This window comes from Marmota monax, unplaced genomic scaffold (genome assembly GCF_021218885.2).
Source record: "Marmota monax isolate L192 unplaced genomic scaffold, Marmota_monax_Labrador192_F-V1.1 WCK01_AAM20220418_F8-fsc00021, whole genome shotgun sequence".
NCBI lineage: Eukaryota > Metazoa > Chordata > Mammalia > Rodentia > Sciuridae > Marmota > Marmota monax.
Genome location: NW_026695228.1, coordinates 25608132 through 25635271, shown reverse-complemented (window position 1 = coordinate 25635271; position 27140 = coordinate 25608132). Strand labels below are relative to the sequence as shown.

The window sequence follows — 27140 nt, the reverse complement described above, 5'->3', positions numbered from 1 at the left end:
AAGTTCCAAGAGGCTGCCTAGCAGCACCCTGTGGGCTATGAAGGCGACTTCATTTTGTATATGACTTTTTAAAATTGTAGATGGACACAATACCTTTTTCTTTATTTTTATTGGTGCTTAGGATGGAATCCATGCCTCACACGTGATAAGCAAGCGATTTATCACTGAGCCACAACCCCAGCCCTAAAGAATGACACCTAAGGAGCCAGGAAACATTTTGGCGCTCCAGGGCCACCGAGTGCGCTGGGCCAGCAAAGCCCTGTTGGAGATTTTTGTTTTTGAAACAGAGTTCTGCTGTATTGCCCAGGCTGGCCTTTAACTTGGAATCCTCCCACCTCAGCCTCCTAATTAGCTGTGATTGCAAATGTGCACCGCTTGTCTACAGACAAGAATTGTAATCCCAGCAACTCTGGAGGCTGAGGCAGGAGGATTGCAAGATCAAGGAGAGCCTCAGGAATTTAGTGAGACCCTAAGCAAGGCTTTCCCTTTCCACATTCATCCTTATATCTTATAAGGAATAAAACAGGGTTAAGGAATAAAACAGGGTTGAGGTTTCAAGTTAACGCTTAAGCCAGGGATGGTGGTGCATACCTGTAATCCCAGTAACTCGGGAGGCAGAGGCTGAGGCAGGAGGATCATGAGGTCAAAGGCAGCCTCAGCAACTTGATGAGGCCCTGAGCAATTTAATGAGAACCTGCCCTGAAATGTGTTTTAATTTTAAAAGACCGTGTGGGAGTCCTGGGGATGTGATTCAGTGATAAGCACCCTCTGTACTGAAAACAACAAAAAATTCTTACTTTTTGGGTCCCTCGATTACTTCCTGACTGTAGTTCTGTTCCCATTTCTAAAGCACCCCAGGCCTCCACTACCAAAGCCAAGGACACAAGAAAATAGAGAACAAAGGTTTCACAAGAAACTGATCTTTACTCAACAAAGTTCTACACAAGTGGAATCTCACGCCACCTTGGCGCCAATCCCCAGCACAGCACGGTAACAAATGGACAGACCTGGGAGCCTGCAGGGAAAAGAGGGTGAGGAGGGACTCGGGGCAAGGGGAGAGGGACTGTGGATCAAGGCCAATCTGGGTCCACAGCCCTAGACAGGGAATAAAGTTGAGAAGCTGAAACTTCATTGTGCAAAAACCAACCAAAAATAAATTAAAAAATTAAATAGCTTTCTTAAAAAAAAAAAAAAAAAGAATACAAGAAAAGAAAAAGTAGAAGAACCAGGCTCCCCTTCCCTGAAGGTGGTTAGAGCCCCCCATCTTTGATGGAAAGGGGGTTACCAATTCCATCAGACAGCCAATCCATCCATATACCGCAAGACTCAGTGGAGGATGCTCCAAAGTGGAATTAGCAGAAAACTAAATGGTATTAAAAAGTTTTTTCTTTTCTTTTCTTTTTTTTCTTTTTCTTTTTTTTTTTTTTTTACAAATGGCTTCCAGAGACCTGCTCAAGTTTTGGTGGGGTAGGGGTGGGGGCAGGAACAGCTCAACTATGGAATGTGCACTAAGTACGCCTTGGAATAGAGGTAGGGCCTGACCCTATCTGATAAGACACCTGGCCAGGGTAGGATCCAGGGCCTTGGAGGGATAGATGGAACAGGCCATAGGATATAGGACTCCAGTCAAACCCCAAAACACAAGCCCCCCCCCCCAAAGTAGTAGAAAGCAGGAAAGAAAAAAAAAAATGAAGTGAAGGGGTCTGCAGGGCCCAGTTTCCCAGCCAACTCAGAAATAACTGTACCCCCTTCTCCAGGGGAGCCCCCGCCCACCTTGACTGCACCCTCAACCAATCTGAGAAGGTTCTCTATAGAAGTGCTGTCCCAGTCTGGTGGGGGTCTAAGCCCATTGGGCACTGTGATGAGCAGGAAGTCCCAGAGGGACAAAGTGGGGGCCAGGGGCATTCCACCTTCCCTTGCTCCAAGCTCTGGGGTTACTTCTTGCATAAACCTCTGTCCAATATCATCACCAGTTAAAGACCCCCACTCACTTCAGGGGGTTCTCAGGAATGCAGAGAACCAGCCTGCCCTTGAAGCTCCTTCCCGCAAGAGACACAGGGCTAGGTACTAGCAGCTCTGTCCCAGCTCCTCAGGAAAGAAACGCCCCAGGCCAGTGCTGGGAGCACAAATACCACTGGAGCACAGGGAGCGAAATGGCGAATTCGGACCAGCTCTGGCCACTCTGGTGGTCCCCACTCTGCTGGCTGGGATGGGACTAGGATGGGGACACATTGGCTGAGGCTGCCACGAAGCTGGCAGGGAAGTGTATGGAGCAGGTCCAAAGCGTGTGCGTGCTGACGGGGCGGCCTCAAAGTGGCCATCTTCCTCCCCCCATCCCGGCTGAGGCTCCCCCAACCCCCCCAGCCCTCCCCAATCACCGCCGATTCCGGCAAAACAGCGGAAGCTTCTTATACTCTAGATGCAAGTTACAAGGAAGGCCGTACGGCTTAACTCAGGGGTTCACTAATTCTACTGTCTCCATGCAGTCGGGGAAATGGTGGGGCGGCTGGCCCAGACTGGCTGGCTGCGGTGCCTGCACATGCGTGTGGCCATGTGTGTGTACGCGTCTCTACAAGGACCCCCCTCCCCTCCTGCGATCCCCTCGCCTCATCCAAAGCCGGATTCAGTCGGCTGTGTTGATTCCTCCCTCCCATGTGGCTGGCCCAGGTGGGCTGCCTGAGATGACCCCATTAGAAGAGCCTGGGGGCTCTTGCCTGCCAAGAAGTCCCACCCCCCTCCCTGTTTGTAGGATGAGCGTGGAGGCCCCACCCACCTGCCCAAGCGCCGGCCACATAGGCCTAGTGGGGCAAGTGGACGGTTGGACGGACTGGGAAGGCGTCTGGATTTGGGTCCCGCTCACTCCTCCCTAACCCCCCTGGAACAGGGCACAGCGACTTCTGGACGCAGCGTGCTCCCCAGCAATCCCTCAGACGATGAGGCAGACAGAAACCTGCAGGGGAAAGGGAGGGTCAGGGCCCTGCATGGGTTTGGCCAGTCAGCCCTGGGTGGCAAGACCCACTCACTCACCTGACAGTCTCCACATGAGCCTAGACCCCATAGAAGGCTGCCAGCCTCTCCTTGAGCAGTGGCGGGAACTGCTCCGAGAATTGCTGCCAGTTTTCCTCCCCAACTTGGTCTTTGAAGCCATGGAGGATCTGTGGTGAGGTAGGGGTGAAGGGTCAGGGTTAGGGCACAGCTAAACTTGGCTTTGTCCCCCTATGGCCAGAGATTGCTTCCACCCTCTCCCAGGAAAGAATCAGGGCTGAGCTGGAGCCTCACCTTATAAAACATGTCCCTAAGGTCATCCTTCGGGCTCACCCAGGAGGCTACAGCGTCGCAGAAGAAAATAAAGTCCTGAAACATGACGGATCCCATGTGAGGGACCGCCCGAGCCGGCTCCCACCCTGCCCTCAGAGCCCAGCTGCCCGACCTGCACAACACCCCCGGGGTTGACACCAATCATCATGCAGATGCCCCGGAAGGCAGAGTCCTTCTCCTCGTTGTCCCTGATGTTCCTGAGGGATGTGCACCTGCAGGAAGGTGGGCAGCGGGTCAGAGGTGGGGACTGGCGCTGAATGTACAACAATGGGGGACAGGGTAGCAGGGCCTCAGTGGGTAGCTCTGGGTCATGCATCTGTCGGGGGTAAGCTAGGGCGGGGGCACAGCCAAGGGAAGTGGTCAGGCCTGCCTGTCCCACCCACCCCACTGCCCAGGCCCCACCCAGGAGGGCACACACCAAGGCCGGATGAACTGCTGCAGCATGGGTGCCACCTCCTGTGGGCACACGTAGCCCAGGCGGCCAATGGTGATGGCTGGAATGGCAGAGGGACTCGTCAGGCGACCTGCAACCCCGAGTGGCCCCGGGACGGTACGTGGCGGGGCCTCTGGTACGAGGCACCGAGCCCCGCCCCATGGGCCCCAAGGAAACGGCTCCTGCAGCCAGCCTGGGCCCCTAAGCATGGCCCAGCCTGGATCTCTTCCAAGGTCTCCCTGAGGCCAGCATTTTTCTTGGGCTTCTCCCAGAACCCCTTTCTCAATACCAGAACTTTCCCAAGACTTTCAATGGCTCCCTTCCCAGTGCAGAACCCCATCTCAAAGAGGAAGGCAAGGGGCAGTGGCCCAGGCCTGGCACCCACCTGTGTTTTCCAGCAGTGTCTTGGGTGTGTTGGGCCTGTTGATTATCTCCACCAGATTGCTGAGGACCATCTGCACATAGGGCTGCATCTCTGCCCCTAGGGAAGCAACCAATCAGAAACCTGCACAGCCTACTCCACCCACTCTGACCCAATCAGAGGTATGGCCCCTCTACCTCACTGACCCCAGTTCCATCCCTAGACTGGCCAACCACAACTGCTGAGGGCACAAAGGCTCTTCTCTTGCTGCTCCTCAGCTCAGAATCATGGTCAACCAGAGACAGACCCACATCCTCCAAACACCAGAGGCTCCCCTGCAGTCACCACTGAATTCCATGATGACATCACACCACCCAGTACTCCTTCAGGAAAAGAGGCCAAAGTCACCCAACCAATCCAATAGGGCTTTCAGCAACTACATAACACAGTCCAATACAAACAGCCCTCCTGTCCCGCCCTTTTGGGAAAGCAAATCACAAATGATTTTTCAGCCACTTGGCTCCACCCTCAAGGGAAACCCAGAGCAGTTCCATGAGGAGACACGGCCAGCCTGCCCTCTTTCAGGGCACTCACCCATCTGCATGCAGATCTCCCCAATGGCCCAGGTGGCATTGTTGCAGACAGAGATGAATTCAGGGTTCAGGTTGGTGCCCAGGATGGGCATGAACTCAGCTGGTGGAGAGAAACAGGAGTGCTGAGAAGGAAGGCCAGCCACGGTAAGCTCCTGCAACTAGCTGGGCAAGCCCATCAGACAGTACGAACACATCCCAGTACGGTCACGGTTCTCCCACAGTGTGTCTCCATCACTTGAGGCCAGGGCTGGGGTCACAGGTTGAGGGCAGTGACTTACCAATACAGGGCTTGACATGGATGAAGCAGGCTTTGGTGAGGTCTCCCAGGAGGGCAAAGGAGCTCTGCCGGACCTCAGGCATTGAGTCCTGGGGCAGGAGAAGGGACAGTATAGTACATCCTGGCCCTGAACACTGACTTTTCCTTATTTTATTTAATACTGGAGATGGGAATAAGGGGAGTTTCCCATTGAGCTCTACCTCTAGCCATTTTTATTTAGAGATACTAAACTGTCAGCAATTTAGTTGAGACCCTAAGCAATTTAGTGAGATCCTCTCAAAATAAAAGGGCTGGGGATGTGGCTCAGTCGTACAGCACCCTGGGTCAATCCCCAAGATCCACAAAACAACAACAACAACAAAACCTCACTTATAATCCTTCTGCCTCAGCCTCCTGAATAGCTGGGGTGACGGGAATGTGCCATTGCTCAATGCTATCCCTTAACCACTCTAATCTCCTGCTCTTTTTTTTTTTTTTTGGTGGGGGGCTACTGGGGATTTATTTTATTTGGAGACAGGGTCTCACCGAGTTGCTTAACAGCTGGCTTTTGCTGAGGTTGGCTTTGAACTCACCATCCTCCTATCTCAGCATTCTGAGCTGCTGGGATTATAGGTGTGTGCTGCTGCGCCTAGCACTAGTCCCATGCTCTTGTCCCCTTTCAGAGTGTGGATATGGCTCAATAGTAGAGCACTTGCCTAACATGCTTGAGGCCCTAGGTTCCATCCCCAGCACCACCACCACAACAAAAAAAATCCAAGTGGACTAAACACACAGAATGTTTTCCTTGACATCCTTTCTTTTTTTTTTTTTTTTTTTTTTTTTTTTTTTTTTTTTTTAAGAGAGAGTGAGAGAGATAGAGGTAGAGAGAGAGAGAGAACTTTTTAATATTTATTTTTTTTTAGTTCTTGGCGGACACAACATCTTTGTTTGTATGTGGTGTTGAGGATCGAACCTGGGCCGCACGCATGCCAGGCGAGCGCGCTACCGCTTGAGCCACATCCCCAGCCCGACATCCTTTCTTAAACAGTTCAATTTAACCAACTATTTGCATATCACTGACATCTTTGTAGATGTCATCTAGAAATACCAAGAATGTTCTTGGGTGTGTGTGCGGGGCAGGATGTGTGCTTTCAATTCTTTTTTCCTCGGTACTGAAAATTGAACCCAGCTGCACTCTACCAGAGCTATGCCCCCACCCCTGTTTGCCATTTTTTCTTTTTTAGTGGGACTAGGGATTAAACCATGGATGCTATATCACCTAGCTATATCCTGGCCCTTTTATTTTGAGATAGGGTCTTGCTAAGTTACCCAGGCTGGACTGGAACCTACAGTGCTCTTGCCTCAGCTTCCCATGTTACTGGGATTACAGACATACACCACCATGCCTGGCTCAGAGCCTTTTTTAAAGGCCCTCTTTCTCTGATGTTCTCTGGCACAACTTATGGCCGAGTCCCCCAGGAAAGCCCACATGGGCTACTGAATGTTGTCACTGGCCAGGTAAAGGACTGCTTCCCTGCCACCCCTTGGGGATAGCAGGGATGGGGTGTGGCCTGCTTGGGGCATCACCCACCTGCATGCATTGGAAGAGCAATGTCATGATGTTGCTTCGGGCCACCAGCTGCTCCACGTGGCCACCCAGGCCCTCGGCCAGCCCACTGAGCAGGTCCAGTGCCACAATCATGAAGTCCTTGTCTGGGGCCTCATATTGTTCAGGGTGCTGGGTGTACATCTGGATATAGGTGGGGGTGGGGAGGTGGGTGAGGGGAACAGGCTGGGGCCTGGGCAGCAGCAGCAGTGCTAATGGGTGGGTAAGTGGTTAGAGGATGCTCACCATGGCCTGGGCCAGTGTCTTCTGCACCAGGGTGACACAACGTTGGTAGACAGGCTCACAGTAGGGCAAGAAGCCGCTTTGCAGAGCGGTGGCCACCGATGACAGGCACTGGCAGGGAAGAGGAGGTGAGGTGAACTCAGGCAGGAGATAGTGGTCCTAGGGGAGGGGACCTGAGCCACTCACCTCCAGCAGGGGGAAGAGGTCCTTGTCCTCATCCTTGAGCTCGTTCCATTTCTGGATCAGTGGGGGCATCAGTTTCTGGATATACTCCTGGAGGGGGAGTGGGAAGTTGGGGTCCCTGGGTTGGGTGGGGGTGACTTAAAGAAGGCTGTCACCTGAATGATGAGACCTGGACTCCTTGCCGTGGCTCACGGGGCTCTGCAAGGCCTCACCATGCAGCCAGAGGCCCTTCTTGTTCTCATCTGTTTGTCCAGAGCATTATCCCCTCAACCCTTGCCCCCACCCAGAAGCCTGGATCGGCACCTCTGGTTCCCACAGGCCCCTGCACTCCCCAGCACAGCACTTACCATGCTATCTCAAAACTGTCTGTCTCCCCCCTAGACTGGGAGCAGTGCGAGGGCGGGGACCAGGTGGGTCTGTCTGCCTGTTGCGGTCATGGCCACATCCCTGGCGTGTGACACAGGGTCGCCGCCAGGTCACCAGATGCCAAAGGGCACCAGGATGGAGAGTAGGGGGCTGCTCTGGGGTCTCACCGGCTGGTTGAGATGGTGGCCCACAGAATCAGCCAGAGTGCCGATGGCATCGTAGAGAATGAGCAGGTTCTTGTGCTGGTACTTGCCAAAGGCAAAGACAAGGGTGTCCAGGATGTAGCTGAGGTAGGGTACCAGCTCTGTGCAGGCCTCCTCCTCCAGGGTAGCGAAGGCACTGGTGGAGGGGGTCAGGGTGGAGGGCTTAGTGGACCCTGGCAGGTGGTACTCGTCATGCAATTGGGAAGGGTGCACATAGGATCAGCCAGTACGAATACAAGAGAAATCAGGGCCAGGTCAGCGGTCACAGGTGTCATCACTTCCCAGAAAGCAAAGAGACCACGAGGGGGTTGCTGCAAGCTCAGGGGTTAAAGATCACCTGCAGGCCGCTTCCTGCACCCTCTTGTTGCCATCCAGGATGCGCTTGAGCAGCTCCGTCATCAGAGGCTTGAGGTGCATGTCTGGGGGCTGGCTGACCACCCAGTGGGCATAGCGGCTCAATGTCCAGCAGGCGATGGAGCGGACCAGGGCCTTCTTGTCTGATAGGCACTGGATGAGGTGTGGGATCAGCTCAGGCAGGTAGGGCACCATGCCCTGCATGCAGCCTACAGGGACCAGGGGACAAAAGGGGATGGTTTGATTGAGCACAGCTAGGCCCAGGCATACCAACCCTTATAGAAAGAAGGAATGAGCCCCACCTGACAGGTGAGGAAACTGAGGCTCTAAGGTTCATAAATGGCCCAGAGTCATTTCACAGAGTCCAAGAAACACAAGGGCAGGATGGGAGACAGAGCAGGTATATGGCATCTGGGGGATGTGTTATCCAGTCACCTATCAATTCAAGATCCATAGGACCGCTGAGCTCATCAGCTCTATGGGGCAGCCCAATGATCCAGACGGATGGGAAGTACTTCTCACATGAAAGAAACCATTCTTAGATGTTTATGCATTTTCTTTTACTCTTCATCTTCCCTAATTTTTTCTGATAATGGGAATGGAAACCATACTAGGCAAGTGTGCTAGGAAAGTACTCTATGACTTAGCTATACTCTCACACCTTCTCTTTTCTTAAAATCATGAATATCAGCTGGATGTGATAGTGCATACCTGTAATCCCACTGGCTTGGGAAACTGAGGCAGGAGGAATATGGATTCAAAGCCAGCCTTAGCAATTTAAGAGAGGCCCTAAGCAACTCAGTGAGACCCTGTCTCTAAATAAGACATCAAAAAAAAAAAAAAAAAAAAGGATCTGGGGATATGGCTCAGTGTTGGAGTATTCCTAGGTTCAATCCCTGGTACCAAAACAAACAAACAAAAAAACATAAGCATCAGCTGCACACCGTGATGCCTATAATCTCAGCTACTTGAATGAAGCCAGAGGCTCACATGTTGGAGGCCAGCCACAGCAATTTAGGAGACCCTGTCTCAAATAATAAAGGGCTGGGGGAATATAGCTCAGGGGGAATGTACCTGGGTTCAATTCCCATACCACAAAAAAGACATGAGGATCACAGTTAGTGTATATGTAGCATCGAACCCAGGGGTGCTCTATTACTGCGCTACATCCCCAGCAGTTTTATCTACCTACCTATCTATCTATCTATAGTTCTAGATGGACCCAATACCTTTATTTTATTCATTTTTTAAAGTGGTGCTGAGGTTCGAATCCAGTGCCTCACACATGCTAGGTAAGCGCTCCATCACTGAGCCACAACCCCAGCCCTATTTATTTTTTCTTTATTTATTTAGTGATTTGGCTTTCAAAGTAATCTTACATTCATTCATTCTCACCTTTCATATTTTTTTTTAGTTGATGGACCTTTATTTTTTTTTAAATTTATATGCAGTCCTGAGAATTAAACCCAGTGCCTCACACGTCAGGCAAATGTGCTACCACTAAGCCACAGGCACCCCCCTTTTTTAATTTTAAAAAATTTGTTTTAATTAGTTCTACATGTAAAATGTGTTTTGACACATTGTACACAAATAGAGCACAACTTCTCAGTCCTCTGGTGGTACACAATGCAGTCACACCGGTTGTGCAATCATACATGTAATAATGTCTCCTATTCATTCGGAGTTGCTGAGACTAGCCTTGAACTAGGGATCCTCTTGCCTTAGCCTCCCGAGTTGCTGGGATTATAAGGTGTGCCACCATACCAGGTAGAGCACCACTTTCTTACCTCAACAGAACACTAAGAATAACTTATCCCCCCAATTATCAAACACATAAGATTTGTTCTTACCAGCCCGGCACCACCTCCTCTAGTTTTGTCTTCCCCATCAACATGAAATGCACCTAACATACAACTACATTTTTTCGAAAAAGACAAATCCTATTAACACGGGATGCAGTGCCCAGAAACCTTTTCTTAGGAAAAAAATAAAAATATTTTTTTGGTGCTGGGGTTGGAACCCCAGGCCTCTTATATGCCAGGCAAGTGCCCTAACACTGAGCTCCACCCCTTGCCCTCCTCAGAAAAAATTTAAAAGCTCTCTAGCTTGAGAGTTCCTGCTCCCATGTTTGAAATGTTTAGGACAGCTCTGTTTGCTGACGTGGTCACACATGACACCTGCATCAGACTGCCATGCTTTGTGTCCACCACTGAGCCCTTCCATTTTTGTCAGGATAGTCTAGCAGCCAGGATCAGGTGTGACATTCTGATGCACCTGGGTGACAGCAGGGAAATGGTGGTATGGTCACCTCTGTGACCCTCATTTTCCCCATCTATGAACTTGGGGTTCTGGCACGCACTTCAGCAGATGGTGGTAACTGGGCAAGTTCATTGATGGGGACCCGGCCTGGGTGGCCCTACTGTGAGAGAAGCGCTGCAGAGGTACTTGCTGTCACAGCTGCAGCTGCTGCAATTACACTTACAACATTGCTGACCTGCCTGCCGGAGAGAATGCATGTTAGGGTTTTGGAGATTCCTTGTGGGCCCACGGGCCAAGGGGATGACTGGGACTCTAGAGGGGTCTGAAGAGTGCTGAGCAGGCCTTGTCAGTGCTGTATCCAGTCCCAGACTCTGGCCAGTGTGCAGGAAGTACGGACAAGCCAGGGGGCACACCCAGGATGAGGGTAGACACAGGACTCACCCTCAGCGATGGCACCCAGCACCAGGATGCCTGACTCTTTGACCACCCACTCAGGGTGGAACAGGAGGCCCTTGAGCAGTGGGAGGAGGTGAGGCAGCAGCTCCTCCCGAAAGACATTGGCGAGGACATCCAGTGCAGCCGCTGAGCACTTCCCTGAGGGCGGACAATTGGGGGATGGGATGAGGAATACTAAATGTGCGGGAGGCTGGCCCTGCTTGACTGGGGGGGGGGGGAGGTCAGTCTCCCCAGTGAGAGATCATGGTAAGTTCTTCATGATCTGCCTGCACCAGCATCTTGTCACCTTCAGAAAGGGATCCCAGGGCCTGCCACCTCACCCCCAGGGCCGGCCGAGCCACGCACTCAGATTCCAGTCGGACAAAGCATCATCGTCGTCATCATCCTCTGCATCCTCAGAACCATCAGGTCGCTCGGCCTCATGGGGCAGTGTCACTGTTCGTGATTTGTGGAAGCGTGGCTTGATGTCTTGCTCGCTGTCAGGGACTGCCTCATCCTCCTCCACGTCCCCCTGGGGACAAGGCCAGCAGACCACTCAGCACCATAGGGGAAACCCAGCCAACGCCTCTGCCCTACAACCCACGCTCAGCAGCCAACAGACCCAGCCAGACCTTGAGCAGGATGATGTCAATTTCTGAGTACTTCATTCCATTGACCAGGATGGGGATCAACCTGTCAGAAGAGAGGATGTTTGTCATAGTGCAGGGGCCCTCATCGGGGGTGTACAGCCTGGGCAGGAGGCGGCAGAGGTGTGGGCAACAGCATCTATCAAGGGGCAGACATTGCCAAGCATGCAGATACTTGTGCATCCTGCAGCCATTCATTTCCATGTGGGGAATTATCCCAACCTAGTTTCAGCCACCATGGTTAGGTGATACCTCCTTGGCTCCACAGGAAAGCTTTGGCTTGGATCTGGCCACCCAGGGCCATTCCAGACCCCTAAACACACTGAAAATCTTACAAGAGTACCTGGTCCTTATCATGTGATAAGGTATGGTCATGTGACTCAGGCCCTGGGCACCTCCCTAAGATGGTTGAGTCCAGGCCACACTGGGAAAGTGAAAGGCAGAGTGAATGGTCTCAACTGGAGTTGGACTTGCAGACTCTTCTAGAACCTTCTCATCCTATTCCCCAAGGGTGTCACATCACTCCCCAGAAGCCACCCCTCTAGGCCCAGCCCCACAGCCTCCCCATATCAACAAAGTGATTCAGGGTTAAGCTCATTAGCCAGACAGTGGCACACACCTGCAACCCTGGGGAGGAGGCTGAGGCAGAAAGATGGCAAGTTCCAGGTCAGCCTGAGCAACGCAGCCAGACCCTGCCTCCAGTGAAAAAGTAAAAAGGGCTGGGGATGTACAGTGGCAGAGAGCCCCTGGGTTCAATCCCCAGAACTAAGAAAAAGATCAGATTTGAGACCAGAGAGATGCCTTCCGACAGACACCTGGATCCAGGATCCAGGCTCATTTTTTGTCTTATCAATCTAATTTTTTTAAGTCCTTAAAGCTACAGTCTTATAGGATTGAAAGTAAATACACACAGAGGACGTGAACTGGGACAAGCTCAGGAGGTGACTGACCAGAAGGGAAGGCACAGGTACAGCAAGGGGTGGAGGCTAGAGTGTGACAGGGTGGGAGCAACAACACTCACTGGACCAGATGGGAGGCGAGGACTTCCTTGCAGATGGGCTGCTCGGCCAGCGTCAGCCAGAACTCACAAGCCTCGAGGGCCACATTCTCGTCGTGGTCCTGGGTCCTCTGCAGCATGTACTGGAGCAAGTGGGGGAGAAGCTGAGACCTAGCCCAATTGCAGGTGGCTCCCCAGTCCCCATGCCAGCTGCCCACCTGCCCATCTGCACTGGCCTTGGCCATGCACACCTGGATAATGCTGTGCATGTGGGGGATGAGCCTATCAATCCGCACTTCTAGAAGCATCACCAGGGCACGGCACACATTCTTCCGCACCTCAGGGTCATCATCCACAGCCAGGGCAAACAGGTGCTGCAGGGAAGGGTGGGGTCAGCTGCCTCGAGACCTTGGGCCTCTTCCTGCCCAACCCCTGCCCAGCAGCGCACCTCAATGAAGGTGTCAATGTTGTCCATCAGCGCCTGCGCCCGGTCCATGATGAACTGGTTCACACAGGCAATGGCATGGGACCTAGCAGGGTGCAAAGATGTGGGTCACCCGGGTCTGGCCAGCCCACACACTCCAAGACCCTCAGATGCCCTGGGGAGCCACGCCCACCGGATCTTGGGACTGCAGTGCTTAAAGAATTGCAGAAACTTAGGGATCATGATGTTCAGGGGCCTGTTGAGAGCATCACTATCCAGGAGCTCAGAGGAGTCTTCACAGATCTTTTGCAGGGCTCCAAATGCTCCCTGGTGGAGAGGAGAGGAGAGGAATAGAGATATGAGTGTGGGTCGCAGGCTAGGCCTAGGTCTCTGGTTGGGCTGGCCACAGCTCCACCTACCTCACAGGTGTTGTAATCCTCGGAGTTGAGCAGGTTGCACAGCTGGGGCAGCAGCTCAGGCCACATCTGCAGCTCCCCCTTGGAAGCAATGGTGGTGATGAGGATACCTGGACAGAGGGAAAAGGAGGCGGCCTCAGGCTGGGTGAGGGCCTGCAGGGTCCCCTCCCCTAGGCACCAGGCACTCATTCACTGGCTTTCCCTAAACTATCCCACAGAAGCCCTCCATGGCTCCACCACATTTTTTCCCAGTAAAATACTGGGAAACCACATACAAGGGCTGAAAGGGAGGGGAGCAACTGGGTGGTCAGAGCAGGCCTCACTGAGGCGGGTTTCATTTATTTATTTATTTATTTATTTTTCAATACTGAGGATTGAACCCAGGGCACTCTTCATCCCTAGTCCCTTTTAGTTTGAGACAAGGAAGGTGCCCAGGCTGGCCTCAAACTTGTGATTCTCCTGCCTCAGATTCCCGAGAAGCTGGGATTACAAGTGTGTGCCACCACGCTCAGCTTCTAGGTGGTGACGTGTGAGTCACAAGCTGAGGGAGGTGAAGTGGGTCAGGAAGAAGGCCTCCTGGTACCTGGGGGGAAAGCATCCCAGGAAGAGGGACGGGCAAAGGTCCCAGGAGAGTTATGGCCTAATGGGCTCACAGAAGGGATCAGAACAGAGAGCAATGGGGAAAGTATGGGAAGAGGTGAGGACAGAGATGACAGTAACAAGTCATGCAAGGCCTTGTGGCCACAGGGAGGGCTCTACTGCCTGTCAGAAATCGAAGAGCAAATAGCAGCAACTACAGAGCCCTGAGGGCAGTGGAGGGGTCCTGGTGTCGAGCTGAATACCGTTGCTGTCAAGGAAGATGAGCGTTTAATGCCACAAGATGGCAGTGTCTCCCAAGGGCAGAAGGCTCACTGCTGGACTCATGAATTGAGAAAGGTGGGTTCATAAGGGACACTGATGGCAGCCCATGATGCAGTCCCAGTTCCCCATCTGGCAGTGTGACCTTGACCACATCACCTAACCTCTCTGTGCCTCCATTCTTTGCCCTCGATGGAAATAAAGAACATCAGCATCAGCATCAGCCTGAGCCGGGTGCAGTAGAGCACGCCTGTAATTCCAGCTACTCAGGAGGCTGCCGCAGGAGGATCCCAAGTTCAAGGCCAGCCTGGGCAACTCAGCAAGACCCTGTCTCAAAATAAAATAAAAAGGGCTAGGGGTGTACCTCAGGGATAGAGGGCTTGTCCAAGTATTTTGAGGCCCTGGGCTCAATCCCCAGTACCATGAAAAAAACAAAAACAAAAAGCAAACAAACAAAAAGACAGCCACCAGCCTCCTAAGCCTACTAGGAATCATCAATGATTTAGTTGTAGTCATCCTATGGGGAAATGGTTCCAGGACATCTCAGGGACACCAAAATCAAGTCCCTTATAGAAAATGGTGTAATATTTGGATATAATACTTTGTACACAGCCAGGCACACACCTATAATCCCAGCTACTTGGGAGGCTGAGGCAGTTGGATCTCAAGTTCAAGGTCAAGCTTGGTAACTCTGCAAGACCCTGTCTCAAAATAAAAAGGACTGGGGATGTAGCTCAGTACTAAAGTGCCCCTGGGTTCAATTACCAGCACTCATAAAAAGATACTTAGTACATTCTCCCATACACTTTAAATATCTAACAGAATACCAATGCTAGGTACATAGTTGCAATACTGTATTGTTTAGAGAATAAAGACAGGAAAAAAATGTCTGTTCATATTCAGTACAGGTGCAATTTTTTTTCCCCAAACATTTTCGAATCACAGTTGGTTGAATATGCAGATATGGAACCTGTGGATCTGGAGGACCAACAGTACTGAGAGCAGAGCCTGGTACCTAGAATGAGCTTAGGAAGTCCAGATCCTTCTGCTTAGCTCAGAGGGGGAGCTGAGGTTAGAGCTACTTCTGTAGAGGCAGGAAGCCATGAGAGCAGCACTTCTGACAGGCCCACACAGCTAGTACTATTTTCTTGTTATTGTTGCATTTATTTTGAAGATTTTCTTCCCTTTAGCATAAGTAAATCTGTCTTTTCCTTTGAAATAGTCCTATAAATTTTCTTTAAAATTTCTTTAGCTCTGCAGTCCTTGGGATGGAGCCCAGGGCCTCATGTGAGCTTGCCTGTGCTCAACTACTGAGCTACACCCCAGCCCACAAAACACCTTCTTAGAGGAACAAATGTATTTATCAGTAGTGAAAAGCCTTAAGGGAATAGGGCTCCAATTAGTTCCTACCCAGCCCTCTTTAACTTCCTGAGGCAATCTGCCAGGCATCAGGAAGGGCCAATATTAACTAATTCATGTTGCATCTGAACCACGACTGGTGAAAGTCAGCTAATAGCTGTCTCCACAAGGGCAGGGAAGCTAGATCCGAAGCGCTTAGCACAAAATTCTGAATACTAAGTCACTTATCTCCAAAACAAGAACGGCTGGCCGTTTCCAGAGGGAATGGTTCCAGAACATGGACCTGCACTGCCTGGGCTTGTTTCCCAGTTCTGCTACTTACCAAGCAAGTCCCTTATCATCTCAGTGCCTCCATCTCCTCACCTGTCAAATAGCAGTGGTAACAGTACAGCCACATAGGATGCCAGAGCATTCAGTGAACAGCACCCTGAACACGCTGAGCAGCTTCTGACCCAGAGCCCCCACTGCCCCTTCTCACCGATGGTGGCTCGGATGAGCGAGGAGGCGTCACCAATGTTGTTAAGACACTCCTGTTTGATGAAGTCAGCCACAGGGGGTGGGAAGCTCTGGTAATGTGCCTTCACGTTGTTCTTAAGAATGAGTCCACTGAGAGAACGGGTGGGCTCATCTGTGGGGAGAGGCTGAGGTTCAGGGAGCCATGAGGGTAAGGTGGGGTGTGGCTCACATGGAGGGGCACATACAGCATACCTTCTGATTTGAGTCTGGTCAGGACGAAGATAAGGTAGTTGTTGAAGTCAGGAAACTGGTTGAGTTGTTTGAGTTTCTGCCAGGCTGTTAAGGGTCTTGGGAGACAGGGGCCTTCCCTAGGCAGAGCCCCCTCACTGCCACACAGCTGAGGACATAAGTGACTGAGGGGACCAGGCCACCAGCCCCTGGGATCCCACTCATCAACCCCTGTGCCCAGAGCAGCTCAGAGCATTTCAGGCTATCAAACACACACATGGACCAGAGTGGATGCCCCAGCTCCCCAGCCACTCCTAAAGACCCTGGCAGAACAGGAGAGGGCTAGAGAATCCCCATCTGACAAGGGAGGCAGCTATTACTCAGCTCTGCTCCTTAGCATCCAATGTTGCCTGCTTTAAAAGGGGGGCGGGGGTCTTGGAGGTATGGCTAAGTGGCAGAACACTCCCTGCACAAGGCCCTGGGTTCAAGAGCTCCAGCATGGCAAAAAGGAAAAAAAAAAAAAAAAAAACCCAAATTTTCACGTGAAACTTCTTAATGCTTTAAAGACTTATCTTCCCATTCTGGCAGGACAGGCTGAAATCAAATCTGAAAAGGCTGAACTTCCCATCCTGGCTCCCCACTGGTTGTGAGCTTTGACCCTGGGAAGTTCTTTTGCCTCTCTTAAGCCTCAACATCCCTGTCCACAAGATGGACATAACAGCAACTACTTTAATAATTAAGTGCTTGAAGAACATTAGGTATTTTCATTATTTTCTATAACAATCCCTGAGCTCTAGGAATGGAACAGAGGCACTCAGTCCTTGCTTCTCTGTCCAAGCCATGCTCTTTTTGCACATCAGAAAATGCAGGGGGCAGGGAGAGGGGTGTCAGGAAATGGGCCCCTCCTTCTCTGGCCTTCAGAAACTGCAGACATCTGCCAGGTTCCCCCAGCCCCGGAAGGAAGGAAGGATACATCCTGTACGATGCGCTGAGTGGCCGTGTTCGGCGACTGCGAGTCTTTGAGCAGCTGCAGGACCTGCTGCAGGCCCTGCTCGTCTGGCTGCCAGTCCATGGCGCAAGGCGAGCTGCAGGGGTAGGGGCCTGGGTCAGCGCTGGGTCTCTGGGTCTCGGTGTGAGACCCGGGTTGAGCCCCTGAGGCAGGGGCAGATGCATGACGACGGGAGCGCCCTCGGCGGACAGGCGGAGGCCGCCGATCCACACCCGCCCAAGTGCGGGGTCCCCGCCAGCTGCGCCATCCTCGGCCGCGCAGTCGCGGGCTTGGGAGCGCGGGTGGGGGAATATGAAAGCGGGCTATGGGAGGCGGCGGCGGGGTCCGGCGGATCCTCATCGGACCCAAGGTGGAGCCCTCTTCCCACGGTGACCCATGCCGCTGCCGCCCCCGGCTGCGGGACCTAAGGCTTCCGCCTCCCTCGCAGCCGCTGGGCGAGGACCCAGACGCTTCCACATCCAGGGGCCCCGCCCCAGACCGTGATAGTGCTCCGGCCCCCGTGGTGTCCCCGGTGCAAGCACAGTCCCTGAAGATTCTCCTCCCGAAACCAGGCCCGCAAGCTCGGCCAGATCCCGGCTGCCTCCTGCCCGGTCTGATCCCTGAGCTTCCCCAGGTGCACCGTCCAAAGTGCTCCGATCCTGCTGAAGATTCCTGCCGCCTCCTCTAATCCGGTACTTCAAGCTCAGCAGATGCCAGACGCCCCCTTTTCTGGACAAGCCAGACCCGTTCCAGTGGTTCCCCTTAATCAGGCCCGAAGCAATGCTGAGATAGGTCTCCGCTGCCTCCGAATGAGAGCCAGCCAAGCTCGCCCAACCCGCGACAGAAGCCCCCTGCACCCGTCCCCGTCGCCAGCCCCAATCAGGTCTGGCCAAGCTTCTCTCCCTCCCACCCTCTGCCCCAGTCAGCAGTAAGCCCTGCTGACGGATCTCTGCTGCCTCCCCCAATCAAGTTTCGCCAAGCCCCCCACCAGTTCAAGTCGGAAAACCCCTGCAGCTCCCCCCTATTAGGCCTGACCGAACTCCCCTCGGAGCATTCCCCTCAACGGATCCCAGTGACGCCTCTCAGTCACACCCAGCACAGCCCTCTAGGCCTAAGACTGACGGCCCTCCCTACCAAACTCAACAAGCCCCCCCCAACTTTCAACACGGCCTCCCTCAATCAGACCCACCAAGCCCCGCCGAAACAGGCCCCCACACACACCCGATCCTCACGACGTCCCCGAATCAGGCCCTAAGCAGCCCCCAGACGCTTCCCCAATGAGATCCCCTCCAGCCCGACCCCAGCCGCCCCACTGGCCCGCTTTCTCGCGGAACCCCAACCTGGCCCGGCTCCGAGGCCCCACCCCCAAAGCTCAACTCGGTTTCCCCCTCCCCCGCCCGGCCCGTTCTCCCTGCCCAGACGATCGGGCCCAACCGGGTTCCCGGCCTTTCCCGGTCGGGCGCGGCCCCGACGCCCGGGCCACGCGCAGCGCAGGCCCAGAGCCCGGCGGGGGTGAACGCAAGCCAGAGCCAAGCGGGTCCAGCTTTGAGTGAGGCCCACTTACCGGGCCCTGAGCGGCAGCAGCGGCGCCTAGTGCTGCGGCTTCTCCTGAGACTCGCGCGGAAGGAGGGAGCCAAAGAGAAGGAATAAAAAAACGCGGTCGTAGATGAACCGTTGCGGCTTCCGTACTCCGTTCAAACTGGTCCGGGCACACCAATCGGAATGCACAGCCACCACACGTGACCGAGCACTAGGGAGACCCTGGCCAGGCCAAGGCCAGGTCACGTGACGGAAGATTGCCGCCTCTAAGCCTCTCTGGCCAATTAGTCTTCCGAGCGTCTCGTTTTCTCAGCATCTCACACCCTTCTGCCTGCCGCCCTTTGCAGGAGCCAGGAATTGGTAGTGTATGTAGACTTTAGCATGATGAACCCGGAACCCTTCGGTCGGGAGTCAACTGCGCCCTTATCATCTCCCTAAAAACTTAATTGTTCCTCTTTCTCCGCGCCCCATCCAGAGGGAGTACCCTTCATGTGGAAAAAAAAGGGGGACTGAGTCTGGAGTGAACTTTTTACTCCAGAGACAAAGAAAAAGAGCCTGACACGCGCCGAGTTCCTACAGAGGCCGCCGCCCCATTTTACGCTATTTATTTTCAATACTGTGTGACAATTTTTACAAGGAGACAAAAAAAGATATAAATTTTTAAATAAAATAAAATTAGTAAAATAAGTACAACAGGAGGCCTAATTCTTTTCCCTACCTGAAGATGAAGGAGATGAAATCCCTTGCCCAAGAAATTTAGGCAAGAGCAGGGTCATGAAGAAGAAATCTTCGTGATCCATGCTCCATCTGAAGACGGCAGGGCACTGTTTTTCCTCCTGAGAGCAAAGCGTTGCAAAGAGCTGGAGACCCTGGAAGCTGTCAGGTTTCCTTCCCCTCCTGGCCCTGCGGATATCAAGATGGGCGACCTCCTGCCACTCGGGGCTTCAGTTTTCCCCATCCGTCAAATGTGTATAAGAATAGTTTGCTCCATTAGAGATAGTCCAAGTTAAGCATTACCTGGCAAGCCATAAACTGTTCTTTTAAAGCGTGTTTTTTTTACCCCGTGAGGCTCAAGGCCATTCTTTGACTGTATGCTGTATTCGACCACTCCCTAAACCAATATTTACCGGATGAACCAAGGCTCTAATCCCAAAGGACTAGCCCTTCCCTGACAGACTATCTGACTTTCAGGAGAGACACAGATCAATGTTTGCCCCAACCTGAAGCGACAGTAGTTAGCCTACTTCCCCTACTTCATCCCAGCTCTGTTCATTCATGAAAAGCAAGTATTATGGCCTTCCTGGCTAGGGGAGCGCCAGCTTACGCCTAATTTCGCTCCGAGAGCGAAGGAAAACTCCCTAAAGAGAAAGGAGAAGCAAGGATACACACCGTAGCCAGTTCAACTGGGAAGAAACAGGTCTGGAGATACGTGCGGAAGCCACCAACAACGCATGTGCAAAGTCCCAGTCTGCGAGCCCTAGAACTACAAATCCCATGGTGCCAAGCGCCAGAGCAGCCTTTAATGCGCTAGGTAAGAATCAAAAGTCCGGCGGTAGGGGGCTTTTGGGGGGTCTGTAGGGCGGAGTCTGGAATCCCACTGAGATGGATGTTGAGAATGAAATTTGAGGCTGGGGATTGGTTGGGGTGATGCAACGAAGTGTGCGAATTATGGGAGCTTTCTGATCAAGGTAGGGCACTGTCCCAGATAAGAGTCAAATGGAGAGGAAGCTTGGGATGCAAGAGACAATTTGTTAATGTTCAACCCCTCCTTTTAATATGGCAAGTTTCCAGCAGTCCTGTGTAAATAAGGGAGTATGGGCAGAACAGAGTGGCCCTTGGTAAATAGGTCCACATGGTTGGCTCTCTGTGGTCCCCAGATTGAAAATTGGAAAGCTGAATCAGGACATATTTCCCCATTTTATGTTTTTATTATTATTTATTTACTTTTAATGGGAATTGAAGCCAAGGTCACTTTTCCCACTGAGCTACAGCCTTTTTTTTTTTTTTTTTTTTTTGAGACAGGGTCTAAGTTACTGAGAGCCACATTAATTTGCAGAGACTAGCCTGGTACTTGTGGACCCTCCTGCCCCCAGCCTCCAGAATGGCTGTAATTACAGGGGTGTACCACAGGCTGACCCCACTTTCCATTTCCAGGGGTGTCACTATGTTGCCCAGGCTGGGTTCAAGGCAAGTGCCACCATGCCTGGCTCTTCCCCCTACTTCTTAAGCACCTACTACCTGTCAAGCATTTTGCAAATGTTTTCTCATGCAGTTCTCCCTGCAGCCCTATGAGTGGTAAACTTTTCAATTCAAATAGAAGCCCTCTTTTCTGTATAAAAAGAAACTCGGGGTGTTGATTCCCAATCGTGAATCTGAGATGGGAGACAAACAGGAGCTCAGCTTACAACATCCTCTTTCCTGAGCATCTCATCAAACTTACTTCAAGTTAAAGGTTGGAGGGTTTTTGTTTGTTTTTGTTTTACTGGGGATGAAACTCAGGAGTGTTCTGCCACTGAACTACAGTGGTACCAGTGATTAAACCCCAGGGGTGCTCACTGAGTCATATCCCCAGCCCTTTTTATATTTTATTTTGAGACAGGTCTAAGTTGCTTAAGGCCTCTCTAAGTTGCTGAGGCTGGCTTTGAATTTACCATCCACCTGCTTCAGCCTCTGAGCGTTTGAAAGGACAGGTGTGCACCATCCCCACCCCACAAAATTGCCCCAGCTGGCCTTGAACTTGTGATCCTTCTGCCCCAGCTTCCCAAGACCCTGGGATTACAGGCATGCACCACCACACCCAACAATGTCTGTTGTTGTTCATGGTATTGGGGATCAAACTCAGGGCCTCATACATGCTACACAAGCACTGTGCCACATCCCCAGCCCAAGGTCAGCATTTAAAAAAAAACAAACAAACCATTTCTCAAGATGTAGCTCAACACTAGCCTAGCATGCAGCAGGCTGTGGGTTTCATTCCTAGCACAAAACAAAAACAAAAACAAAACATAGCCCAGCTTCTTCATCAGAGAAGCAATAGCAGTTTCAAACAATGTCAGGGTTAGTTAACAATGTGAATGTGGTCCTGGAGATTGAACCCAGGGTATTGTGCATGCCAAGAAAGTTCTCGACTACTAAGCTACACCCTCAGCTCAGGTTCTTACTTTACTTTTAGAACTTGATTTTAGAGATGCTTCTATATTTTTACCCTTTTATGTATAAAAATAGATGATCTGAACCACAGAAAGGCTAAGTGATTTACCCAAAAGCACACAGCCAACAGGCACTAAAATAGATTGAAGGCAGAGCTGTGTGACTCACCAAAACCTGAACTTGATTCTCCTCCCCCTTCACTTTTCCCAGGTTGGGGATAGTGCTGTGCAGGGAGGTGCTTGGACTTTCAGATCCTCCTGTCTCTTGATGTTCCAGAATAGAGGCTGAGCTGCTGCAGGGGCGACCTACTTCTCCCGTTGTGTTTCTTTTTAAAGATCCAGTGGCTGCTGTTGGCTTCTGGGGAGGAGGTGATAGGAAAGCCTCCATTAGCTTCCTGTATCTTCCTACCACCCCAGTGCCATCCCCCAGGCCAAAGTCACACCTGGGCCATCTCAGCTTCCCCAGAGGACCTTTGAGCCCTCATGGAAAATAAACCAGACAAGTACTGTGTTAGCAGGGAGAGGGGAAGGTGTCCTGCTCCAAAGCCTGTTTGTGGTGTCTTTGTCAAGCCAGGCAGTTTCAGCTAAGGGTCTTGGTACCTGCTGTTTCTTCTGCCTAGAATCTTCCAAGAACCATCCTGCCTGTCCTACATCCTTCAGGATTTAGAACAAAATGTCATCTCAGGAGGGTCATCCATAACTAACTCTTAAAATTCCCACTTCTTCCACTCTCCTTTGGGACCTTCCTGTGTAGAAGGTATAACCATTTTATGTGTTCTGTGTACTCATTTCTCATGTGTTCCCTTCCCCAACTCAATGTCAGAGCCACAAGGACAAGGTATTTTATGTTTGGGTAGCTATATCTTCATGAAATCAAATGCTTGGATTTGTTACATGAGTGAACACTCTCTACCCCATAAACCACCGGGCAGAATCTGAGCAGTCAGATGGGGCATCACTTCCATGCTTTCCCAGCACCTCAGCTGCTGCCAGTCTTTCCTCAGGTCCCCAATTCAGGGTCAGCCATTCTCAGATCTGTCTTTATGCTAATTGATCCGGTTACCTGGGACACCCTTCCTCACCTCCCTCAGGATTCTGATCAAATGTCAGTAAAAATAGACATCTCCCCCAAACCTCTACTCTATCCTTGTTTGCAGTCACCACCCAAAGGGCTTCCCCTTTTTGTTCTTTTTTCTATCTACAAGTGCAAAGAGAAGTGGCCTGCTGCTCATTGCTGTGGTCCTGGGTACCTGCAACTGCCCTGGATTAGAATAGGTACTCAGGAATTATCTGCTGAATGCACAACGTAACTTCGGCCCAGTCAAAATGGGCAATTTATATGTGTATGTGTGCGCTGCCAGGGCCTTTGCATGTGATAGACACTCACTCTACCCCTTAACTACACCCATTGTCACAGTCAAAATAGGACTATAAAGAGGCTGGACCTAAGGTCAGAGGGGAGGACCGATGGGTCTTGAGGTGAGTCTAAGCCAAGAGGAGGGGATGTGCCCCTGTCTCCAAACCTCCCCACAGCCCTCCTTCATTGAGCTTTAGCAGGTGTGCTGCTTCTTGATGGGGAGGGGGGGCGCCCCGCTGGCGTTTAGTTTCACGAGCGCAAAGAAGACAGACCAAGCACAGGGCTCCGGCACTAAGTCAAGTTCTTTACTTCCCAGAAGTGATGGCTAAGGGGAGGGAGAAGGAGGCTAAAAGAAGGAGAGAGCCAGAGAGAGCAAGGAGCAGGAAGAAAGGGGACAGTAAACCACTGTTCTATTAAGTCTCAGGAGGCAAGTGCTCAAGGTAAAAAAGAGTCCTGGAGAATCCTCCGCGGCTGCGGGAGCACCTCGATTTCCTTCTGTGTACCAGTCCTCGGGGAAGGCTGCCGCCGCTGCCGCTGCATTAAATAGTTATGTACATCGCAGAGAGTCCCAGGCCGTGGGCACGCGGGGAAGGGTCATTTCACCAGGGGCCGAGTCTTATCATCGTCACCGCACTGGTGGGCTTTGTACTTTTTCACTTCTGCCATGTACTTGGCCCATGCATCACCTTTACTTGTTAATACCTGTGGGGGCGGAGGTGGAAGACAAGAGGGGGTTGGCAGGGGCAGACCCACAAGCCAGGAAACAGGGTCAGGACTGTCCTGAGATGGTGACCCCCCAGCCCCTATCACCCAGAAAGCATTCCCTGGCTTTGAGGCAAAGATATGTGAAGTCAAGTTATCAGGGGCCTTTGTTAAAAGCCCTCCTACTCCACCAGGCATACCCATCCAAGGCAGGATGTGGGACAGGGTTTGACCAGCACACAGGCTGGAAGGCAAAGGCAAGGAGGGAAGCCCCCGCAGCCTGCTCACCTCATCCTCCGTCTTCTGCTTCTTGGCTACTATTCCCGTCTTGAGGGCTAGTTTGTTCCCGCCTCTGCGTTTGCCCACCTGGGTGAAGGGACAGAAGACTGCAAGGGTTACAGGAGCCGGGCCCGCCTTTGGCGGTGCTGAGGCCCACTACACCTTCCTAGCCCGGCCAGGTGGCCTGTCCCGACGCCGCGCCTAGCTCCACCAGCCGGCCGACCTGCGCAGCAATCAGAGAGGAGCACACGCGACTCAGCGCCTGCCCTGGGCCCACGATGCCCAGGCAGTCCTGGGCCCCGGGCTGCCCTCCCAGGGAGCCCAAGGAGTGCCCACCTCGGTGGGGACCAACTCTGTCCTTACTCTCTATGGGAGAGGCCTCATCCTCCTGTGGCAGGGACCACATAGGCAGCAACAGCTCCCTTTATTGAGCACTTACTGTATGCCAAGCCCTGTGCAGAGTGCTATGAATGTTTTATCTCCTTCCATATTCACAATTACCCTAAGATGAATGACGGTTACATCTTTCCCCATTTCACAGATGAGGAAACAGTCCTTGAGGAGAGCTTGTGCTGGTGACAAACTGTGGAAGTGGATTCAGGTTCAGGTGCATCTAAGCCACTGGAGAAGAGCATTCTTAACCACCAAGCAACACTGACTCCCCTGCACCTAGTCTTTGAGGGTGTGGCTATGATGGCCTTCAAGAAATGAATGTCAAAGGCAGTGACAACCATTGCTGCTCCCATTCACGGAGGGGTACTCAGCCTCCACAGTTGTCACAACAATCCAGGGCCTGACACCTTCCCCTTTCTCAAAGACAAGTCTCACTATGGACTCACACCTTAGTGTCCTGCCTTCTCCCCTTGCCTAGAGCCTTTCAGAGCTCCAGGGTCTGCAACAGGTTTCAGCAACCTTATCCAGTCCCACCAACCCTCAACCAGGCATTAGGTGCTACTAGGACTATTCTCAAGTCCCTTTTTCTCTCCCACCTCCTTTTAGTGCTGGGGATTAAACCCAGGACCTCCTACGTGCTGGGTAAGTGCTTTACCACCAGGCTACATCCCCAGCCATCTCATTTTTTTTTTTTTTGGACCAGAAATTGAGCCCAGGTACTGGGATGCTTAACCATTGCAACACATTCCCAGCCCTTTTCATATTTTATTTTGAGACAGGGTCTAAGTTACTTAGATCTTGCTAAATTGCTGAGGGTAGCTTTGAATTCATCCTCCTGAATCACTGGGATTACAGGCATGTACCACCACGCTCAGCCCTTACACCCATTTTTAATAGACAAAGAAACTGAGGTTTGGACAGATTAGATCATGTACTAAAACCACACAGGTGGATCCAAGACCTGACCCCATCCTCCTAATCTCAAATCAATAATTTTTCCTTCACACTACAGGCTTTGATCTCAACACCAGAAGCAAAGCAAACTCAGAGTTGACGATCAATATATGTTCCATTTACTTACCACATAGTTTCTCAACTTGTCACTATGACATTTTGAGCTGGATCATTCTTTATTGGCAGTGAGGGGGACTGTTCTATGCATTGTAGGATGTCAAGCAGCATCCTTGGCCTCTACCCATAGATGTCACTAGCACCTCCTCCCCAGTTTTAACAACCAAATATGTCTCCAGACTTTGTCAAATGTGGGGGTGAGAGAAATCATCCTCAACTGAGAACCACTGGGTTAGTCCTTCCTATAAGACAACCTGTGATAACCACTTTTCCAGGATCACCTCATGGAACCCTCACCACATCAGAAGATGTGATAATGTCCATTTTCGCACTAGACAAAGAGGGCAGGCCAGCCCAGCAGCTCTCCACTGCATCCCCAGCACGTAGCACAATGCCCAACATAAGGTAAGATGCTCAATAAATGGACACTGGTTGAATGAGATCCAGAAAAGTCAAGCAGTCTAAGAACGCGGTCAGCAGTCTGAGTCTAAGGCACCCAGCTCAGAAGCGGGACTTGAATTTTCCCCCCTTCCCCACAGCTGGGAGTGGTTCCAGTATCCAAAGTCCCGGTACCACTCCAACGGAAATCCTGGCATCCAGATTTCCCTAACCCCAGTGTGCGGCTTCCAATTGAATTCGCGGTTCCTGGTTTCCGCGGAATAGGATCTGGGGGTCCCCAAGCCCGCCCCCACGTCCTCGGCGGGTGACCCGGATGGCCCCCTCCTCGGGGCGCAGGGTGGATCTGGATACTGGTTCCCATCCTCGGGCCCCGTTTCCCCGGCCAAGGCAGGCCCTGGCGCCCGCCCCCACCCCCGCGGCTCCTTACGAAGCTGAGTGTGGGGCCCGGGCCGCCCTTCCTCTTCGGATCCCCAGGGCCCGCAGCTGCGGTAGCCGGCTGGTCGGGTCGCGGCGGGCCCGGGGGCGGCTCCTCCTGCCGCTGCCGCTGCTCCTCCTCCATCTTCCGCTTGAACAGCTCCAGGAAGCTGCCGTCGTTGGCGAACAAGTTCACGCCGCCCGACACCGGGCTCGAACCCGCGCCCGACACCTCATCGTCCCCGCTCTCGGGTGACGTCCCTGGCCCCGACTCAGCCCATCGGCTCCCGCCGCCGCCCGCGGGGCCTGGCGCCTCCCGGCCCGGAGGCTCCGCCCGTCTCCCTCGGGCAGCCATTTTGTCGCCAGGTGCCGCGCAAAGGACTCCGGGAAGGCCGCTTCGGCCCCGCGCTTGGCGCCCGACTTGCTTCGTTAGGAACAATGCATGCCGGGACGAGCGGTCCGGGTCCTCAGGCGTCCGCAGAGGGGGCGGGTTCTGGGGCGGGGCCTGGGGCGGAGCGAAAGAGGGTATGACCTGACCCCGTAGGCAACCTGGAGGCGCCGGCCCAGGGTGTCTTTATAAAATAGCGGTACTTGGTTGGCGTTCTGCACACAGAGGCTTCTGGGGAATGGGACCATCGTCTGACACTGGGGCTGTGACTGTTTTCCGAAGTGGGGTTCCCGCTAGGGATTGGGGGGGAACGCATTAGCTTTTCATGGCTAGAATTCTCTTCTGCTACCACGGATAGTCTTTGTGAGTAAAAAGACCCTGTTTGGAGGTCCCATTTGAGCACATGCTCAGCTGTCACATAGGAACTTGGTTTCATACCGAGATCTAAGTATCTAATCTAGGACCC

General features: G+C 52.4%; 2 protein-coding genes and 2 non-coding genes across 9 annotated transcripts; all 4 read right to left on the bottom strand.

The window, feature by feature from the left end:
* Positions 1-904: 904 nt before the first annotated feature.
* On the bottom strand, positions 905-19928 carry Tnpo2 (transportin 2). Of its 5 annotated transcripts, XM_058576597.1 has the most exons (26): positions 19912-19928; positions 19241-19358; positions 16969-17080; positions 16020-16095; positions 15790-15939; positions 13098-13204; positions 12872-13005; positions 12703-12784; positions 12506-12628; positions 12279-12397; positions 11243-11303; positions 10977-11142; positions 10617-10769; positions 7900-8125; positions 7527-7698; positions 6997-7083; positions 6814-6921; positions 6553-6711; positions 4984-5071; positions 4707-4805; positions 4137-4232; positions 3737-3842; positions 3431-3530; positions 3280-3354; positions 3028-3155; positions 905-2950 (listed from the first exon to the last, which is right to left on the bottom strand). In XM_058576597.1, the coding sequence occupies exons 3-25, from the start codon at positions 17065-17067 to the stop codon at positions 3048-3050; spliced, it is 2694 nt and encodes an 897-aa protein (XP_058432580.1). In that variant the 5' UTR covers positions 17068-17080; positions 19241-19358; positions 19912-19928; the 3' UTR covers positions 905-2950; positions 3028-3047. The 5 variants fall into 5 exon arrangements, with proteins under 5 accessions (XP_058432580.1, XP_046293704.1, XP_046293702.1 ...); XM_046437748.2 differs by lacking the exons at positions 19241-19358; positions 19912-19928 and adding an exon at positions 18548-18986; XM_046437746.2 differs by lacking the exons at positions 19241-19358; positions 19912-19928 and having other exon boundaries at positions 3737-3812; positions 16969-17101.
* On the bottom strand, positions 4875-4948 carry LOC131423921 (small nucleolar RNA ZL2). Its single transcript, XR_009226080.1, has one exon. It is a non-coding gene; the product is annotated as a small nucleolar RNA ZL2 (small nucleolar RNA).
* LOC124088245 (small nucleolar RNA SNORD41) lies at positions 7777-7846 on the bottom strand. Its single transcript, XR_006850312.1, has one exon. It is a non-coding gene; the product is annotated as a small nucleolar RNA SNORD41 (small nucleolar RNA).
* A 3384-nt stretch (positions 19929-23312) lies between the features above and the next one.
* Positions 23313-26716, bottom strand: Trir (telomerase RNA component interacting RNase). 2 transcript variants are annotated; one of them, XM_046437744.2, is made up of 3 exons: positions 26300-26712; positions 24019-24096; positions 23313-23730 (listed from the first exon to the last, which is right to left on the bottom strand). In XM_046437744.2, exons 1-3 carry the CDS (start codon positions 26639-26641, stop codon positions 23623-23625), a joined length of 528 nt encoding a protein of 175 aa, XP_046293700.1. In that variant the 5' UTR covers positions 26642-26712; the 3' UTR covers positions 23313-23622. The 2 variants fall into 2 exon arrangements, with proteins under 2 accessions (XP_046293700.1, XP_046293701.1); XM_046437745.1 differs by lacking the exon at positions 23313-23730 and having other exon boundaries at positions 24020-24096; positions 26323-26716.
* Between the last annotated feature and the right edge of the window lie 424 nt (positions 26717-27140).

Coding starts and splice junctions, on each gene's coding strand:
- Tnpo2 (XM_058576597.1), bottom strand. CDS start 17,067: ATGGACTGGCAGCCAGACGAGCAGGGCCTGCAGCAGGTCCTGCAGCTG. Junction 12,785..12,871: donor CACTGCAGTCCCAAGATCCG/GTGGGCGTGGCT, acceptor GCACCCTGCTAG/GTCCCATGCCATTGCCTGTG. Junction 6,922..6,996: donor ACCTCTTCCCCCTGCTGGAG/GTGAGTGGCTCA, acceptor CTTCCCTGCCAG/TGCCTGTCATCGGTGGCCAC.
- Trir (XM_046437744.2), bottom strand. CDS start 26,641: ATGGCTGCCCGAGGGAGACGGGCGGAGCCTCCGGGCCGGGAGGCGCCA. Junction 24,097..26,299: donor CGGGCCCCACACTCAGCTTC/GTAAGGAGCCGC, acceptor CCCTTCACCCAG/GTGGGCAAACGCAGAGGCGG. Junction 23,731..24,018: donor AGCAGAAGACGGAGGATGAG/GTGAGCAGGCTG, acceptor CCGCCCCCACAG/GTATTAACAAGTAAAGGTGA.